This window comes from Mus caroli, chromosome 17 (assembly GCF_900094665.2).
Source record: "Mus caroli chromosome 17, CAROLI_EIJ_v1.1, whole genome shotgun sequence".
Taxonomy (NCBI): Eukaryota; Metazoa; Chordata; class Mammalia; order Rodentia; family Muridae; genus Mus; species Mus caroli.
The window spans coordinates 80,314,073-80,335,121 of NC_034586.1; the positions used below are offsets into that span (position 1 = coordinate 80,314,073).

A 21,049-nucleotide genomic window follows, 5' to 3' on the forward strand; every position below is an offset into this window, starting at 1 on the left:
ATTTTTCTCCTCTCTCTCTCTCTCTCTCTCTCTCTCTCTCTCTCTCTCTACCTTCCGCTCCACCTTCCCTTTTATCTACCCAATCATCAGCTCTCCTTTATTTTACAAATTAAGGTGGGAAGCAGGTTTACAGGAAAACACCTGGGTGCTGAGTCTTTTTTTTTTTGTTCACAACCACTCGCATGAGAACAGAATTAACATCAAATATAATTAGCCCCAGGGCTATTCACAACAGGCTATCACAGCTGGAATATAAGCACTGTGAAGTATACAGGGAATCTTATCTGTGGAGTCTAAAAAACTGAGAAGCAGAGAGCAGCTGGAGGTTGCCAGGGAAGAGAGAGGAAGTGGAGAGATGATGACTATGGAGTACTAGTGAGTCAGGTAGGCTCTGGAGTCCTACCCAGCAGTGCCTACAGTTGATAAAACTCTACAGTTGTACATCATCAGTGCAATTACACATCCTCAGAAAACCCAACAATGATAGCAACGATGATGATATCATCGTTGGGAGGGAACTCTGGATGGTGATGGATATGTTTACGGCCTTGATGCTGGCGCTGGTTTCACTGGTATACACTTATCCCCAGAGTTAATGAGATGTATACATTAAATATGTATCTTTTAATATGTCAATCATATTGTAGAAAGGACTCATAAAAACCTAGAGAGGAAAGAAAGAATATGAGCCTGTATTTTACAGGCGGTGGTGAAAGGAGAGTAAGAGCTATGCTTCTAACCATTCAGGTCAGCTTTGCCTCAGATGAAGACCCACGGCAGAACTCCAGAAATGGTTTACAGTAGTGATACTTGAGCAAACCCATACACAAACACGCTCAATGGCAATCAATATTCCATGACATGGTCTTTATCTACTTGAAGTGCTTTGGTATTTTCAAGGCTATTTCATTTAAGAAATGGTTCATTCTGCCCCACTAAATAGTGGCACCTACAGTTTGAAGCTATGCTAGCTAGATCAGTAGCCTTCACTGAGAGGAATGCACAGCACTGAGCGTCATAGGAAGCAGGGTGTCATGAAACACACGAGATCTACAGTACAAGTGGCCATCAAAGAGTCTGAGGCCCATGACTTAGCTGTTATCTGAGTCAGAACCTTAGCTCTGGAAGATGGCTCAGTCAATGCAGGGCTCAGCATACACAAGCCCAATCAAGGAGTTTTTGTGTGGTAAGCGGTATGCATGAGTGTGTGTGTCTGCATATACACACAGATATGCATGTGCACACCCATGTGTGTGTAAATTCCTCAATTGCTCTCCACCTCACTTACTGAAAGCAGGGTCTCTTGTTGAACTTGGGAGTCCACCAATGACAGCTCTTACCTAGCTAGCTTGTCCAGCTTCAGTGTAGGTTCTGGGATCTGAACCCTTGTCTTCATGCTTGCATAGCAAGGACCTGACCCACTGAAGCCCCTCCACAGCCCCAGGGTGAAAAAGACCTTTCTGCTTGACTCTGGGGAGATCTTTGGAGTATTTGTGACCAGCACTCAAGATTAAATGGTCTTTGACTTCTTACATTTTCCTCCCTAACAATTTAAGTTCCCTACATGTACTCCTTAACACGGGACTCTCTTCTGTTTTCTGCCTCCCGGTCTTTCCAAATTACTTATTTCAGAACACCCTTGGTTATGTATAGTAAGATGGAGTTCCACAATGATTTTCTGAAAAAGTCAATTAACCCGCATCCCACACCACAGAGGTTAGAGCTGACAGGACACCATTAAAAAATGTTTTAAGGCAATAATTGAAGTGTAAATAAGGTCTGAAAAAATGCGCAAGTCAGAGTACATTAAATAGGTTCAGGGTCCAAAAGTGACTGTTGGTGTCAAAACACACACATGGACCAGGCATGGTGGCAAACATGCCTGTTATCCCAGCACTCGAGAGGCAGAGGACGGCTACAAGTTTGAGGCCAGCCTGGAAAACAGTGAGACCTGCTTTAAACAAACAACTCATAAAATGAAGCACGTTACTTTTCTGGGCATCTGAGACGTCTCAGCTTGTATTCCTTTAAAGCGAGGGTTTCCACAGACAAACAGATACTCACAAATCCTTCACGTGCAGTGCCTGTGTGAAGTCGTCCTGGCTCAGCAGCAAGCCTATCAAGGTGCTGTAAGTTTCACTGCTAAACACAACGTTTTGCTTTTCGGCTTTAAGGAAGATATTATATGCATCTATAAGAGAGAAAAAGATAAAAAATGGAGACAATATTATTCTGAACCAGCAAAACAAAAAGTCCCAAAATATATTCCTGTCCACCAATCCTTGGAGTCAGGCACTGAGCACCCCAGTGTGCTCCCAACTCCCAAGACAAACCATCGAAAAGAAAGGGGCTTCTTTTCCAAATTACTTTTTATACTTGCTTTGAGTCAACAGATCATGTTCTTCCGAATAAAAATGAAAATCAGCTCTTCTACATTCAAAAGATCGCAAAATAAATCGCAAAATATGTGTTAAAGTCCAAATAAACCAGAGGTATAATTTAGATTGAGGGGTGCAAAAGATTCACTTTCAAGCTATCTTTAATCTATAAGTGGGTGGTTACAATGGTTAACATTTCAACACAATAGCATTAAAGTGAATATAGCCTATAATTCTAAAATTAGAAGATCAAATTATTTGGCTACGACAGGACTTATACAAAAACATACAATTTTCAAATATACAGATACCTAACAAGTAAACGAGGCAACATTTGTCTGACTGATTAACAGTTTTATTTCATTCGTTCACAATAACTGTCAGTGAATGAAAGGATGTTACCGAGAGAAGTACCCACACTTCCCAGTCACTTACTTTTCTGAAATGAAACTGCTTGTGTATAAAGAGCCACCTGGAACTACAATCCACTCGTGTGTGTAAACACATCACAACAGAGAGAAGTACAAGTGATCTCCCACAGACGGCCCTCTATGAATATAACTCAGCCGGAAAGAAAGGCGAGGTATTAAACAGGCACACACATAATGCTAACGACCACAAGAACACTCTAGAAACGTCTGAACAGGCAGAAATAGTTGTGATTTTTTTTTTTTTTGTATAACTTAGGAAGTTTGTATTATCCTCTCAATAACACTCAAGTGGCAATGTCCAAATTGCATTTAAAACTGGAAATTAAATTGGGAAGAAAAAAAGATGACGTATGAGAATATTTATCAGTTGTATCTTAGTTGAGATTAGGTTTGTGTGAATGAATGTAACTGTCGTGAAAGTCAGTCAGATGCTAAACAAGCTTTCAAAAGCACAGTCTCCTCCGAGTGATCACGTGACTGGCCTTGCACCAGACTACGTGCTAGTGCCTACATGAAACAGGCACTAAAGAAAGGCAGAAAACCAGAAGACACTCAAGGAAGGGAGAGTGTCACTGACGAGCCACTGCACTTTGCCACTGAACGCACTCTCCCTTATTCTTTCACGTACAATACACTGGAATCATCGCCCCCCGTCCTCCTGTCTTTCTTCCTCTCTTATTCTCAGCTCACCAGTGTTTCCAACAGGCCTCCCCTGCTGTCATGCCATCACCAGCCTTGGATGTGTGACCCTCGGCACTAACTGGGGATGTTTCGTGAGTGTGACCAAATTATCTACTTGCATGAGCAAGAGCAACTTTGCAGCGAGGACACAGCTGAGGAATGACTCCCCTGGATCCACCAACTGCCTATGCCCTCTGGGATGGAGGCACGGATCTCAGGAGTATCTTCCCCTAGCCAGTCATCCCTTGAATGGCAGTATCAATCCATCATCAACTTAAAAAAAAAACTTAACAAAATACAATAATATTTGCTAAATCATGACACAGAGCAAAGCCACAAAAGGACCTGGTTCTCAGCCATGGTGCACCTGCTCTCTTTTATACAGGGTTACAAGTTAGGTTAGGATGCAGGCTGGAGAGATGGCTCAGTGGGTAAGAGCACTGACTGCTTTCCAGAGGTCCTGAGTTCAAATCCCAGCAACCACATGGTGGCTCACAACCATCTGTAATGAGATCCGATGCCCTCTTCTTGTGTGTCTGAAGATAGCTACAGTGTACTTATATGTAATAAATAAATTTTAAAAAATTAACAACAACAACAACAACAAAAACCCCAAAGTTAGGATGCGATGTTCTTATTGTCCCTTTACGTCACATAGTTTGTTGCTGAATGAGGGCACAGTATCATTTGAATATTGGAAATTAATAAAACAAAAGTAGGAAATACTACTGGTTCTTTCTTGATACCACGGGAGCTGCACTCACTATCTATCAACCTGTATGAGTGCTTCTATGTTATAAATTCACTAACCACAACTATGCAACAGATTCTACTAAAAGCACTGAATTTTCAAAGCATTTATATTTTGCTAAGTGCCTGAATCTTGAGATATACAAAATCAATATTTAACAGGCTAAAACAACAAGCTGAATGACTGTATAACATTTAATCACATAGTTAAATGTTTTCCTTTAATTAAAAGAGCCTTTTTCTAAAAGGTAGTATATAAGCTAGGCATAATGGTACATATCTGTAATCCTGGGACTTGCCCTAAGCTGGGGGAGGGAGGATAGAGTGGGGAGAGTGGTTGAATGTGAGGCCAACCTGGGCTACATAGTGAGGCCCTATTTTAAAAAGAGATACCAACCAACCAACCAACCAACCAAGAGCATTATCATAAACTCAGCCTCTCAAATGCACAATTGTACCTAACAAGTGCTGCAGGGCTGTATGTCTGCCTAGCAGCTGGGGCGCCCAGAGTGCCACGGCATGACCCAGGGGAGGCAGAACACAGTCCCGTACAGGGCGTCTGTGTGCCCAGTTTCCTGTGTGCCCAGGCACTGGTGGGAGTTGGGAACAGAGGTCCCAGGTCCGCACTTCCCCTCTGGGCATCCCCTCCAGGCATCTGAGCACCGGGATCTTGTGCCAAGATTGCCTCTCACAGCATAGTGTGGTAGCTTTAAGAGTCTTCCTGATAGACCTACCACCTAAAAACCTGCAGCTCAGACTCCTCCTAAGGGAATATGGCCAGAGACATTGGTAATTGGCAGCATTCACAGCCCAGCTCAGAACATTTACAGCCAGAGAGCGGGGAGGGGGCAGCACTCCCCTGTCTACATACCTCCTCAGCATGAAAAAAAACCTCTAGGTTTTTAGGTTATCTGACTGACAGCCAAGGTCTGCTCAGTGGGTGGCACTGTTCTGTGTTCCAGAGCAGGGAGAGGCAGGCAGGGAGTGGCTCCACTCCTTCTGTTCTGGATTCTGAGATTAGCCGGCTTTGGGCTCCCTCAGTCTTGGCAGGTCAGTTCTCCTGTTGTACAGCCCACTTGCCACAAGAGTTACTTTTGTTTTTGATATTTGAAACAGAGTTTCTCTGTGCAGCCCTGGCTGTTCTGGAACTCACTTTGTAGACCAGGCTGGCCCTGAACTCACATGGATCCGCCTGCCTCTGCCTCCCAAACCATGGGATTAAAGGCGTGCACCACCACTGCCCAGCATCTAACAATTATTGTTAACATCTGGCCACATGGCATTCCTTTGCTCTTGTTTTCATCCTTAAATACTTACACTCATCTCAAAATTTAAGGACACTGGCTTATAAATTATAACTTTATAATCATAATTAATAAATTCCTTAGTATATAGTACGTTGATGAAAAGTATAAAACGTGCGTGTGTGCCTGCATGCCCATGCTCTGGCCGTGGCCCTGTGGATACTCACCTTTACTCTTCTTCAGTCTGCAGTTAGACAACAACGTCTTCTCAGCCGCGGCCTCTCCTGCCGAGGACGAGGATGGACTCAGGGAAGGTCTGTCATCTCCAAACCACAACTTTAAAACAAAATGACTCAGTTCAACAAAAATGGTTAAACCCAGCAACCTTCGCTGTATAATACTGAGCTAAGCTACGTCCTGGAAGTCTTTTAGGCTTGTGCTAATGACAAGTTACCTCTGGAACGTCGAAAGGAACTTCCTGGTTGCCGGTTTTCAAGATCTCAGCTAAGAGCCGCAGTGTCCGCTCTCGAGGGATAATGTTCTCTTCTTGCATTTTGTTCCACACAGCATCCGCTCTTTGCCAGTCACTGCTCATTTCTACAGAATGTGATCAAGCAAAACTCAATGGCTCTGCCAAGCAGAGCTGGTGAAGTGCTAGGGCAGTCTCACTTTACGTTTAAATATGCATTATTCTCAATGCTGCTGTTGGGGAGAGGAAACATTTAGTTGTAGCCGGGAGGTGCGGAGACGGCCACAGAAATCTTTCCTCTGCCAAACCAACTAAACAAAAGCAAAGACAGTAACAAAGTAACAAAGCACCCAAGCCTCATCCAAAGCTCGGAAAACCATGTTGATAAAAAAGTTGTTTTTAAAGAAATTGAAAAATAGCCCAATGTGAAAATCAAAATCAGAAACAAGTAACACACACCCTTTAGTGTTTGCAGAAATGATAAATAAATACATGCATACTGCCTTGTGAACACCTATGGTTCTAAAATGGCTCTTACAAAGTACTCCATTTCCAGATACGTGGACTTGGGCGAGGAAGAGTCTGCAGCCACAGATGCCACTGATGACTACAGAGTCTCCTGTAAAGGAAACACGTGGCTTCTCTGTACCAATAACCTAATTACTGCTCTGTGGTGATGCCCAGTGTGCACAAACCAAGGACCCAGGGCTGGCTGGCCTACTTCAGTCTTTCTGTTTTATTTTGCACGGGATATTTTAGAGAGATGAACAAACACCCAGGGAGCGTGAATATGTCTGTCTCTCAGCATCTGAGGGGACGTGTCACTAACATCAGTGGGATTTCCCTCGGCTCTGCCCCTCACTACTGATGTCAGTGGGACGTCACTAGACTCTGTCTCTCTAAAAAGAAAACTGAGTTTCTGACAACTAGTCACTAGTAAAGTACAAACTTTAAAGAGCAGAAAGCGAAGCCCAGTCACGCTGACCTAGAAATCAGCGATAAGGAATAAGGGCAAAGGGGGAGAGGATGACTTCCCTAGGCCAAACACAGGCTGCAGCCCCCATTTTAAGAGTGATTTTATAAATAGTTGATAATAAAGTCAATCTAACCAACATAAACCTTACACTTATAGTCAGCTTTTAAAGCAATATTCCTTTTGAAGGTAAGGTCAAGACAGAGTTTTTTTGTGTAACTGCCCTGGCTGTCCTGGAACTCACTCTGTAGGCTGGCCTCGAACTCATAGAGATCTACCTGCTTCTGCCTCCCAAGTGAATGCCATCATGCCCGATCCAAAAGCAATATTCTTGTAAGTTATCTATACCTTACCTTTATTAAAATGTCCTCCTACAATATAAAACCTAATTATTATAAATACTTTAAAATATAAACTTGATCACAAAAACAATCCAAGCCCAAGAATCTTTACTGTGTGGGAGGAAGCACCTGAAGCAGTTCGCTTGTGGGGAGGCTCTGAGGTGACAGTCCAGCATCCTTGGACCATGGCTCGCTTTAAAGCCCACACAAGCACTCTAAGCCATGAAGAGGAGTTGAGTGGATGATTTACACTAGCTATACTCTAGTCTCTGAGGACCAAGAACCCTAACTTTATCCTTGTTTCAAAGGCAAAAGGTCTAAGCTGGACACTGAGCTGCCAAGGACATCTTTGAGCAGGGGGTCTGTGCACGGAACACACAGTGACAGTTTCACACTCAGCTGTGCACACCTTTAATTCCAGTGCCTGGAAGCAGAGGCAGGCAGATCTCTGAGTTTAAGGCCAGCCTGGTCTACAGAGTGAGTTCCAGGACAGCCAGGGCTACACACAAAGACTGTCTCAAAAAAACCAACAACAAAACAAAAATGGAAGGAGCTTGTGGGGGTGCTTGAGAGATGCCCGACTGACAGCACATGCTGTTCTTCTAGAACTTTCTGAGAATAGACAGAGTCGTGGGGCCACATTCCTGGGGACCTGGGTGTTTCTGAGGCACCAAACTAGGAAATGAAGAACTCTAGTCCTGGGTTTTACCTCTAAGGCCAACAACTGTTCCAGTATTGCTGACAGAACAGAGCTACCTCCACCCCCCCCCCCCCCCCTGCAGTTCTGTTATCTAAGCGCCACTCCCTTATCAAATGAAGGCCTCAGGTCTAGGGCAGGAATCATGTGCCATCAGCCTGAACCCTGGGTATGTCAGATGACACAGGAGCTTTAAAAGGAGGAGGCTCCTGCTGGCCAAGGACTGGATAATTTGAGTATTGAAAATAACTAAAACAAAACAGTTTTTTAAAACCCATAAATTCATTAAGAAAAAAAAAATCAACTTTGGAGGTTTCAAGGACACCAAAAACTTACTAATTGTTTCATATCATTAGCTTAAAAAACAACAACAACAAAAAAAACCCAACAACAAACAAAAAAAGCCAGACTGTAGAATACTCAATGTAGAACTCAGAACAATCAAACCAAATGCAGCTGAAACAGTAAGTGAAGGGAAGTGCGTGGAACACACGGTGACAGTTTCACACTCAGCCAGCAAACTACTATGCTGTGTGAATTCTTAGTGCCTAGAATATAGCCACTTTTACTAGTGTAATAATTGAAGAGAGAAAGGCCACACAGCATGGAATATGCCTATATGCACTGGATGCAAAAACCATAAATAACTTGAAGTAGGATAAGACATCAGGGCTGTAAAACTAAAAAGGCTGCCATGAGGCATTTCCTATGCAAAACGCCAAGTCAAAGGTGGCGAAAGCAGTGATGCGGAGCTTGGTGGTGCAAGTCTCTGATCCCAGTACTCAAGACGCAGAGCTGTCAAAGGTGACTCTGGAGGTTCCAGGGAAGCCCAGGTTTTAGACTGAGACTTGTCTGAATATAGTAGCAAAAGAAAAGAAACACACCACATACAAACTCAAGTCTCTTCAAAGTCAGAAAGTGTCAGACTTGGAGCCAATAATGCCATTAGGGAAACTTCCACTGAAACATGTTCCAAAGAGAACATGTCATTATCACCTTTATTCACTGTGTGATGATGTGAAGCCACTGTAACAAAACACAGGGAGACAGAGCCATCTCTAACTAGAAAAGCAAAGGGTAAACCAACGTCACTGGCTACGCACTATCACAAGAACGGGTCCATGTATGGGCTGCATAAACAGACCTCAGCATCATTTGCCTGTAACAATGAAATTCCCACCACTCCACTCTTCCACCTTAAGAAATACCAGGAAGTCAGTCAAGTGGAAATTAAGGGTGTGAACCAAGATTTGGTACATGGAAAACTAGAATCTATTCACAGAAACGGGATCGGTAAAATAAATTCTAAGATAGCCAACCAGTTTATTAGTACTTACAGATGATTAAAATGGAGAAAAACATTATAATATGTACTTGAATAAAAAGTGTAATATGCTCATATTAAATGGTAGTTTTCACACAGGTGTACATGTTCCTAAAAGATCCACCTGTGAGCATGTTATAATTAGCCACTCTAGGAGGGACCGAGGAAGCTACTTCAGGATTTACAGAAAACAGAAAAGAAAGTTTCTCAAAAGATCCTCCTAAGAACTGTGGCTTTGAGTTCTTTCTGAGTTGGCTTAAAAGATTTAGAAAACATTTGTGTGTATGTTAAATATGAGTGAAAGTTGGCTTTACAGACAGAAAAGAACCACACACAAAACCAACCAACCAAAGAAAACAAACCTCAGAGCAGGCAGCTCAAACCCTCGTCCTAACGGTTAAAGAGAAGGACAGCCTCCCAGGCCCACAGCCTGCCGTCCTCCTCTCCATGTCTGTGTGTGTGTGTGTGTGTGTGTGTGTGTGTGTGTGTGTGTGCGCGCGCGCAAGCGTGCATGGGTGCATCCGAGAGTGTGAGGTACAGTTGATTTGGTACCATGGACCATCAGTCTGAGTAACTTCATTTTAGTTTGGTCTCTCAGGCCTAGCACAGAACACAGGGTGAGCCAATGGCTTCTTCCTACACGGTTCATGAAACCCTAAAGAGAAGTAGAATCGTTTTATGAACTGGTTGGGCTCCCAATCAAGATACCACTTAACCCTGAGCACAACTTAGCTTTCCACAAGTGACTGTTACAATGCCCTCATTTTCAAGAATTTAAAACTATCAAAAAGACAGCTTGCTTTTCCTACAGACTTCCCAATCCCAGTGTGTGTCCCATCCCTTGCTCACACATGCAGGATGTGTCAGGGTGCACAGAGATCTCAGGCCTGTAGGCATGGACGAGTATAGCAGATCTTCATCACACGGTGTCACATGTAGGTGTGGGCTCCAGGAGCACGCCAAGAAAATGACTGAGCGGAGGCTGGTTCACCCCTCATTACCACAGCAAGGAGGTCAGCTTTGTGGACATCACACAGCAGCTTCTAATGACACAACTTAAAACTCCGCAGGGTGGCTCAGCTAGCCTTCCCTCTGGCCTCTGTGGAAGACTCCACAACTGACAATCCCTAGACTTCTTCCAAGCCCAACATTCCTTCCCCGCTGTGGCCTCTGCAGGCCGGAGTGCAAGCAGGCGAGGCGCGTCACTTACTGTATAGCTTCAGTAAGTTGTAGTACATCTGGTCCCTGTCACATTCAAACAGCTTCTCAGTCAGCTCTACCATCTTCTCAAGAGTTTCAACCTTCAAAAGATGATGAGATTGGTTACACCCTGGAAGAAGTGTATTTTACAGTTACACAAGCGGCCAATGACCCGCTGGGTGAGCGTCGCCAGAGGATGGGTTAACTTTACCAAGAGACTCAGGGTCAGGCACAGTGGCAGGGGGTGCCTACTTAATCCACAGAGCTGCACACGGACAAGTGGTTAGAACAACAGATCATTATGCTGTGAATATCTGACCACAGTAACAGGAGTTTACAGAACAAAGCACCCACAGCCTGAGAAGACCCTTTAGAGAGCACCTTGGAGACACAGAATCTGAGGCAGAACAACCAGGAGCACACAGGTGAGGCAACCTTGTCCCTGGCCTTTGCCCCTGTGCACTGAGAATGAATGATGGAGGGAGCCGAGAGAAGGCCCCTTCCTGACAGCACACGCCTCTCACTCTTCACACAACACAGGCACGGCCAGCTTGCTCACACTAGCAGAGGAAGGGCAGGTGAAAACTCCCAGGGCCCCGACCAGCACTCTTAGGACTTCTAATGTCCCCTGGGGCCATAAAGCAGGAGAGCACTTATTTGGAGAAGCACTGAGGGAACATGGTGTCCACAAGGGCCGCTCGTAAACTCCTCAAAGGCTTATGATACTCACTCACATGTTCCTGAGTGTTAGTGCTTCAGACATCAGAAATCAAATACCAACCTGATTAGTGGCAATGCATCTATCACAAAACCACTGGAGTCTTGCAGGCCGAGCTCTAATGCCTGGAGTCTGTAAGACAACATGTAAGACTCAGCTCAGTTTGCCCTTGAAGGTAGTATATTCCCTCTAATTAATTCACTGTCACACATATTTGCTAAAAAAAACAAAACAAAACCAACTAACCCAAAAGTCCTTACAACGTAACCCCAGTTACCACAGGCATTTAAGGAGGTGAGCCCCGAACACCCAGCAGACCACATTCACCACTTATCTAAAGACTTTGCTGATTCCAACCTGCTGCTTCATAGCTCAACAGTCATTCCATAATCTTTTTGTTTTATGGTCTTTTGTTTTTTTTTTTTTTGTTTGTTTTAGTACTGGGAATTAAACGCAGGGCCTTACATGTCATTCCAAAAAAAAAAAAAAAAAATCTTTAAATAATAAAATGACTGCATTTTATTTAGTTCAGGAAGAATAACTAAATCAACCCCAGAATATGTAAAGATAAACTCATCCCTGCACATGCATGCTCATCCCACAACACATGACCAAGTGCCCCGCCTTCCACCCATTCACTACAACATCCCAACAGGCTCAGTAGATACGACTTACTAATTTGCCAAGTAGAATCATAAACAAATTTTAATCTTAATAAAAACCAGCAGCTTTCAATTTTAGAAGAAACATACTTTGATAAAAGTACTCTGCCTAAATTAATGAGGCTCAATTGAAGGGAAAGAAAAGTGATTTACCAATCACTGGATGTGTTGCTTAGAATCTAAAGTCAGTTAAATACTTAACATTAGTTTATCTTGATTCATTTTAATAGTTGAGATGCATGTTAATTATATGGTCAGTCAGAAATTCTAAAGGTTTAGTCAATAACTCTGGCTTCAAGCCCATGTTTCACAATGTTGGATACTGGAATAAAAGACAAACCCCATCATTCCAAGGATTTGTACCTGTTATGATAGCATTTGCATCATCTGTAAGAGGTTTCACCATGGAACACCACACTTCAACCACAGCATCACGATGAGACACGCACATTCTCATCTGCCCGGGCTGCAGGCCAAGTCAGAGGATGTCCCCGGCCTGCTCGCCACTGCTGCGCATGAGGCCAGGTGTCCCCAGAGTGCCAGGGCTTATGTATAAGCTCCAGGAATTCTGGGATTTTCAGAGATGGGGTATTGCTATGTTGCCCTGGTTGACCTACCTCAGCTGCATCCTACAGTAGCTGGATTACAGGAGTGCTCCACTACACTCTGCGCTCCAGTAAGTCTAGTTAAAAACAAACACACTGCACAATGTTAATGAAGACAGTACCACCTTTTAGCTTGGGTAGCAAGACAGAAAACTGTAGAGTTTAAATTGTGAGCGCTCATTTTAGCCATGCAAGTATCTATATTCTGGGGTATAAAATCAAATGCAGAGTAAATTGATCTTATCTTAAAATATACTAGATGTTAACCTCTACATCTAGACTGTATCCAAGAACTCCCTCATATCTACTTTGCCACATACATCATAGTGGGTATGAAATCAACATCAATGTAGATAGAGAGCCCTTGAAAAAGAACAAATAATCCTCTTTAGAACACGGCAAAATCCAAGAGCTACATTTACTTACAACTTCCAGTGTGATTACAGATCCAAATCCTTAAGACCTGAACAGCACAGCTCCACGGTAACTCTTCCTGTTTGGGGCTGATTAATCCTCATTGCTGGCAGGACAGCTGACTTATACACCAGGTCTCCCCTATGCTTCATTTTGAAATTGAGAACTGTTTTCGTATATAAATCTCAATCATCAAAAGAACATCTAGGTCAGATTAACTAAATCTCCTAGGCCTCTGGGACGGCGATGCTCTGGCTTACCTCCGAGCATCTTACTGAATTTTAAACACTGCAGTTGAAAGCAGCAATAAAAAATGCAATAGAAACACATCAAAGGCCAGCTAATGCACATCAAAATAACAAGGTGACTCCTAGTTCTTTCTCATTTTCCTTACATATAACTTATTTAATGGGCAGAAAGGCTAAATAGTTAGAATGACTGCCATGTTTGTTTGTGCCCAAGTTACTGCATTGCAGAGCACAGCTTTCTGCAGTTCTAATGCAATACTTAGCTCAAATGCATAGGCAGAAAGTTAAAATACTTTCATTACTCAATAACTTCCTTCCATAACTTTATGGGCTCAGTTAACATCTATGTATATTAATAAAGATAAATATAAAATGTTTTCCAAGAGAAAGGACATGAAAATGTCTCTACTGTGTTCCAAACCTTACTTTATAGAAACTTAAATTTGACTCAAACAGTAAATTTTTCCTTTCTTGCCAATACTAATGAAACCGTGGGAAAAAACCCAAACAAACCGCAATGTCAATAAACCATACTCCATTTGCGAGTGCAATAGAAAGCAAGAGATGTGCACCAGGTTCTTCTAGAGGCCACTTCACCTCCGCATCCCTCCAGGTGGGCTGGGCACAGGGGACAGTGGCACCACATCACTCAGTGAGTCTCTTAGCATTGGTCCCTGTCTCTAGAACCTTCAGAGATGCATTTAAAGATCAGGTATATAAAAGAGCAACATGCTGCTGAGCAAGTCAAATGGACAGTCTATTATCAACAGCAGTGGTCCTTTTCACAGGGATTAATGGAAGTCAATACTAAAGGAAACTTCCAACTACATGTCAGGGGAACAGACATACATCTGAGAGCCAGATACACCACCACCTTAGCACAGTGCATACAGAATTGAACTCTAATTAAGGAAGGCAAGGGGATACAATTTTATGTTCGTCAAGTAGACAACAAACAGTAACAAGAATGGCCCTAGACTCCAAAGTTCTAGTGTTAACTTTGACACCATCAAAATGAGAGTCTTCCCTTGCACAGGATAGTACACTGACTTCGAAGAGGGGGACACAAAGTAAGAGAAGGTTGCTTTTTTAATTTGGTGGTAAGCGGTGTCTACAGAGCGTGAAGATGGGGGCCATACTGAAGATGGCCTGGGAAATGGGAACTGTCCTGATTGCAAAAGTCATGGCTGCCAGGCCCTGACTCTACAACCTACACTCTGAACCTTAATTTCTTTGTCCTGTTTCTCAGAGTTGTTTGTGAGGCTCATGTGAAGATGTGCCTGACTGTCACTTAGCATGTCACACTGTCTAGCTGGTGACGCAGGTCTGAGTCTCAGGGAGAGGGTAGAGTTAAGTTGAATGCTCATCTGTGACCACAGCTTTGCAGCCTTGACCCATGGTCAAGCAGTGACAACTGACCACTAGGGACTTGGGATGAAGTGAAATGGCAGACTTCTCACAGAAAACCTTAAGAGCTAGGTAAAATTTCATATCATTAGTTAGCCTTCCCTACTTCTACATGTCATCTCTTCCTGAATTTAATTTACAGTCTTGAAATAAAGTGGATCACACAAAACACATTTTATTTTATGCTCTGTAATTATGACTGTATTAGAAGGTAAATGAAGTACTCAAACTCTAAAAGAATGAAGTAACATTTTGTTTTTTCTTTACAGAGAAATACCATCTTATTTGACCATAATTTTTAAATAGGAATTCTAGGCTAAAACTTAGAGACCTGTTTTCTACTCAAATCTCTAGCATATTGAGCCAGAAAGGAGGTGTGTGTGTGTGTGTGTGGGGGGGGGGGTTCATCTATACAGACATATCTCTCTTAATTAACTCACTACCAAAAAACCACCTAAAGAAAATGGTCCAAAAACCAAAGATGAATGTGAAGACATGAACGAAGGTGACGACTCAAGTCAGAGTGGAAATGCTTCTCGAGCGAGAAATAAACCAGATGCCTTTCCTCTCAACAGTGGAGCAGTGTGGTCACGCCAACTCTTAGAGAAGCCTCTAAAGAGCTTCACGCGGGGAAATGAGCTGCTGATTCCAGTGAAGCATTAAGTAAGATACATGAGTCCGTTAATTCCAGCTATGGACAAATGAAAGAAAGCCATTGAATTAAAAGTACAGAAGGCTCACAAAAATGACTAGATGAGTAAGTATTCGAATTAAGTCTTTACAGTTGACATATTTTAAAATAAGAACTGTAATTTATACTTGGTTCTATATTTGGGGGTTGGGGTGGGATAGGGTGGGGCTGGGAGTATGACTGAACATTGGAGCAAGGTGTAGAATATACCTCACAGCCTTTACCTTCTTGACAGAGCAAGGAAGTGTTAACCGTTCTCAATGGTGCAGTTCATTCCAGAACGTGCCATGTGCTGGAAGTGGAGTCTGTAGAGAATACACTGCTAGGGGGACGGGAGCCCAGCACAGGGAAGGGCACTGAGTAGGTGTTGACCTGAGAAGCATGGTCGTCCAAGGCTGACATCACACTGCTTGTGTTGTTCTATGAGGTACAACCCAGAGGAAGCGCTGTCCTTCCTCAGGGTCTTTGTGCTGTTGACCTACGTGGCCTGAATTAATTGCTTTATGGTGTCAGTTCCCAATTCATCTTTTACTTCTCCCCTAGACACCAATTCCTTAGGAAGATCCACTCTGAAATAGCCCTTTTCCACACAATATATTCCTGATAGCAATATATTTTTAAAGGCCCATCTCACTGATGAGACCATAAGACATGATCAGTATTTGTTAAGAAGGAAAGAGAGAAACTGGTCAAGATGAGAAGCGCTTAGATGCTATCAGTCACCTTAGCAAGAGGTTTCAGATGACGGCCAAGGCATGCCTACCACTCACAGGCGGATATATATATATATATATATATATATATATATATATATACTGAGTAAGCCTCTGTTAATTCACGTGACCTTCTATGTCATTACTCTTGAGTATTATCAAGAAAAAAGCCCTATGCCCAGAACCCTGAGATCCTCATTAATTTCACAGTCTCAGCTGCCCCGCCCCCATAACCTACCCAGAATCCTTTTGTGTACATCCAGAATCTATTACTCTTTGAATTAGCCCCATCTCCTTATTCTAGCCCCGAGGGTTTCTAACATCTGGAATCAATTTACCCTGCCCAAGAGTCCCTTTCAGAACAAAGGGAGAGCTTCCTTCTTTAAGTACCCTCTATCTACACCCTAAGCTCATCCACGTTTAAACAGCACCATTTGCTCCACACCACAGGGTGAGGGATGGCTGTCCTACACGCTCAGACTTCCCCATCCCTCAAGTCAGTGAAGACTTCCCTTCTGTAGACAGGAACGTGTCTCTTTCTCTCTGTCTCTCTCTGTCTCTGTCTCTCTCTCTCTCTCAGATCTGTTCAAGGAGCCTTACTTCGGCTCCTAAGACTCTTCCTACTCCACTCTTTCTCATCCTTTTCCCCTTGAAAAACACAATTTTCAAAAACTACTCACTGTAAAAACTTAGAAAGTATCTAAGCTATGTTAACAACCAGCTCTAGTTCACCCTCCTGACCTGTGTGTAGAAATACAAGCCTGTGTTAAAAGACCACACAGCACATAGCATGTGTGTGTACACACCAGACACTTTATAAACAAACTGGTATATTATTCATAAATTCAATCTTACTTATATCTTTTGTCGCTTTAGCTTTAGTAACAAAGTGTTAGAAATTCTCACCATAACTTAACCTCCATTAGCCACAAAACAATAAAAACAAAGACCTGTCCTACAGTCTTGGCAATGGGACAGACCTTTATAGACTCTCACTTACCCCCCCCCCCAATCTCTTCTTGTTGCTGCCATTACAGTGGTTCTACAGTTATTTTTAATTTTTCTGTGCATGCACACATGTGTGTGTTTAATCTAAGTGTGGATGCCTAGGCTTGTATGTGTGGAGGCCGGAGGCTGACTCCAGATGTCCCCTTATTTGTTAGGACCACATCTCTCTCTGAACCTGGAAGTCACTGATAGCTAGAGTGGCTGCTCCTGCCTCTCTCAGCCTTCTAACTACAGAGTCCCAGGCAGATGGAACAGGCTTTCACACGCGTGCTGGGATATGAATTCAGGTCTCCATGTTTGCAGGGAAAGCACTTTATCCACTGAATCATCTCCTTAACCCCTCCCGAGACAGAATTTTTTCATCCAGTGCACAACTCTATAGACGTGCACTGACCTGGGCAAATACTAAAATACTAAACGCTAGCCTTCTCCTGCCATTCATGTGACATCTGTGTACCTCACATAAAGCCTCACACTAAAATCATGTAGAATAAAGAAGAGAAACAATCCCTACCTTTGAGGGGCAGAGAGAATTACAATTACTGCTCACTCACCATAATCCAGGAAATGCGCAAGCTGCTTTGCACACATTATGTGATTGAGTCTTAGAGACAGATATTACATTCCCTCTTACAGACAAAACAGCTTAGCAAAGTTTAATAGATGCCAAAAGGAAACTGGCTCGCATTCCTCTGGCAGGGTTCTGCTTCCCCTACAGAGAGGGCACAGATGTCCTCAGTTAGTGGCCCAGAGACACGGTGCCACAGACAAAGCATTCCCTTTAGAGCTGCTGAACCACTTTCTAGACTGAGTTTTCCAAGCACCATCTAAGATACTGACAGCGATGTAGACAGAAAAAGAGAAAAAGAGTTCTGAATGTCACAATCTCCTGTGGGGCCGGGGAGCAGGCTTAGAGCAAGAGTGGGTAGGGTCCAAAGCCCGGAAATCTCATCCTGAGATCGATGGAGCAGGACTGATACCACACAACCGAAGGCCCGCACGTCCCAGGGCACCCTGCCCTTTGCCCTACCTTTGCCCCACTAGATAAAGGTAGGTTAAACTTCATTTCCTCTTATAAGGTCATGTCCAGCAGCATCTAGAATTCCGCCTCATGCAAATAAGGTATGCCCTGGCACTGGCCAATGACATACACTCACCCTAACAGACCCAAGTAACTCTCGCAAAGGTTTAAATAGCCTTTGCCTCCCATTAAAATGAACTGTCTTACTGACGCTGCCTCCCAGAGGGTCTGTTCTTACTCGGCTCACTGAGCCTGGGGCCTCTCAGCCGCCTGGCTCTCCTGCTCCGCTTCCCTATTCAGGATCCACCAGTGGCAATCAAGCCTCGGTGGGCAAGAAGAGTTCCTCACACTGCAACTGTTCCACAGTGTTCTCTGCTTTGAAAACATCTGAAGATGGAAGCCAGGCATGGAGGGCCATGCCTTTAATCCCAGCACTTGGGAGGTGAAGTTCTAGGAGCCAGAGCTACATAGTGAGACACCGTCTGGAAAACAACAACAACAAAACCCCCAAAAACCAAAAACCAAAAACCAAAAAAACAAAAGAAAACTGAAGCTACAGGAATGCTGTTCTGGGTCCTGATCTACACCCTCAGTTCCACAAGCAGGAACTGAAGTTTCTGTTTCTGTACAAATTAGGAGACCAAGCGCCAACCTGGAAGCCTGGACACTTTGAGAGAGGCAGCAGCAAAGGGTGACTGGAACCACATAATTCCTGAGTTGTTCAAGTTTCAGTGACACGGCGCCATTCCTGCTGCACCATGGCAACTTCCAGTAGAGTGTTCTCTTATAGACACGGGACTGCTTGATAATGAAATTAACCACCAGGTGGACAGACTTCACATTAGCCTTTAACTTATGAATTCCAGTAAGAAACACTTCAGTAAAGCCTAGATAAAATATACTAATCCTAAAGAGGCCAGGTTTGTCACCTATTTCCTATAAGCTGCTTACCATGGTAGGGACAGAGGAAAAAAAAAAAGGAAGAAAGACAATGTAAATGAAATGCCCGCCACTGCAGACAGTGCGTGTTTGGTTGATTACCTTGTAGACAAGCATTACGAATAAATCTGAGCCTGGTCTGCAGTAAATTGAATTTTCCTGCTTTTAAGAACAAAGAACTCTTTTGCAAAGAGGATTAGCAACTTTACACCCAGGAAAACCAGTTTAATTTAATTGTTTTACAATTCAAGATTTAATATGCAAATATCATTTTGATATATAACAGTGAATTTAGCAAAGTGAGGAAACAAATTCAATATACAACCAGACTGCCTTTTCTGAACTGTAATTATATTCAATAAAGCTGGCCGAGCCAGCTTCCTATTATTATTGGGACTGAATTCGATTAACATGAATAAGAACAAGGATAATTAAAGGTTAAAATTTTAAAATGTATTCTAATTAAGAGTCTAAATAGCTGTACATCAGAATAGCGAAGTTAAAACCCATACCTCAATGATCTTCTTGGCTTCTTTGTAATTCCCCGTCTGCAGGAAAGCAAAGAAGAGGTCGTAGAGCATCGTCATCTCCCCTTGTTCTTGGCTCACAAAGTCCATTGCTGGACAGCAGCGAAGGAAACACACACACCACAGGAAAACGTAAGACAGTATAGTAAGTACCACACAATTTAGACAGGTGAAAAAGAACAAACACCGAGGCTAGTAGATTGTAGTTTCGTCTAATTTACAGAGTCCTTTATCTGCTAGCACTCACTGATGGCATTACACACTTAAGAGAACCATGAAAAGGTAAATTATGTATTCATACAGACACATCACCAACAAGACACCGAAAACCAGAGGTTTCTTCAATACCTAGAAGTAAAACAGCTTCTCTGGAGGTGTCTTTCTAGTCTTAGACTTTCCTTTCACATCTCAGCATTCAGATTAAAGATATTGACAGTCACTAACCTTTCTGGATTAAATCGGTCTCGCCTTTCTCTACTAGCTTACACAAGACATCATGGATCCTGGGTAACACTTTATATTTTTTATGGCAGGTAATGCTGGCTTCAAGAGCAGCAGGTAAGTCATCCCTTGAAAAATAAATTGACAATGAAGAAAAAAATTTATCAAATTCAGTTTAGGCTCTCAGAAACAACAGAGCAAAGAACCTGTCAGCAACTAAACTTACTAAGATATAAAACCCCCATTTTCAAGTAGACAACCCAGAGCAAGCCTTTCTGTAGTGCCTGTTCAGTAACAGCTCCCCACTTTCCCTGCTTGGTCTTCTATTCCTCTGCCTCCGAAATAGTGTTTGGATGGGGGAGGAAGGTCGAAAAAAGAAAGTCGTTCTCTAACCTTATTCTATATACAATGTATATAATAAATTGGTATCAGGCTGCTAGTTCTAAAAGCAAGGACTACGGCTGTCCCATTTCCTTCCCTATTACTTCAGGGACCTTGGTGACCGTCCAGTTTCAGACTGGAAACTCTCAGGCATGTGTAAACACTTAGCAATGCTATCATAGTATTTTTCACCAAAAGCCGTAACAGGAGAGTAGGATAGAGTCCTCAAACTAGGGTATTCTCATCCTGCAGTGAGCTATTCCATTCTAACACTGTGTCTTTAGCAGGTAAACTTGAAAAACTGCTTCCTTTTAAGTCATGGTACCTTTATATGTCGTACTTAATAAGTCAGAGTTTCTGAAGAGTGTTGGGGTTCTTCCCTTTTTTTTTAAAAAAAGATTTATTTATTATTATATATAAGTACACTATAGCTGTCTTCAGATAACCCAGAAGAAGGCGTCAGATCTCATTACAGATGGTTGTGAGCCACCATGTGGTTGCTGGGATTTGAACTCAGGACCTTTGGAACAGCAGTCAGTATTCTTAATGGCTGAGCCATCTCTCCAGCCCTGTGGGTCTTTCAAAAGTACTTTTTATTTTCCTTTGAAAGGACAAGTGACAGTGTGAAGAAGGGCCCCGGAACAACCATAGAGACATCAAATATAATTCTCATGGTTGGGCCTCTTCATTTTCTTCCTTTCTTTCTTTCTTTCTTTCTTTCTTTCTTTCTTTCTTTCTTTCTTTCTTTCTTTCTTCTCCTCCTCCTTCCTCTCTCTCTCTCTCTCT

The 21,049-nt window shown here is 42.9% G+C and overlaps 1 protein-coding gene across 1 annotated transcript in view; it reads right to left on the bottom strand.

The window, feature by feature from the left end:
- The window catches only part of Lrpprc (leucine rich pentatricopeptide repeat containing), an 83,961-nt gene that overhangs the window by 15,388 nt on the left and 47,524 nt on the right, over nucleotides 1-21,049 (bottom strand). Inside the window, exons 24-30 of the mRNA XM_021186193.1 lie at nucleotides 19,886-20,010; nucleotides 19,427-19,533; nucleotides 11,270-11,338; nucleotides 10,499-10,589; nucleotides 5,939-6,081; nucleotides 5,712-5,820; nucleotides 2,065-2,191 (exon numbers count right to left, since the gene is read on the bottom strand). Coding sequence (XP_021041852.1) covers nucleotides 2,065-2,191; nucleotides 5,712-5,820; nucleotides 5,939-6,081; nucleotides 10,499-10,589; nucleotides 11,270-11,338; nucleotides 19,427-19,533; nucleotides 19,886-20,010 — 771 coding nt within the window. The remainder of the gene's footprint in view (nucleotides 1-2,064; nucleotides 2,192-5,711; nucleotides 5,821-5,938; nucleotides 6,082-10,498; nucleotides 10,590-11,269; nucleotides 11,339-19,426; nucleotides 19,534-19,885; nucleotides 20,011-21,049) is intronic.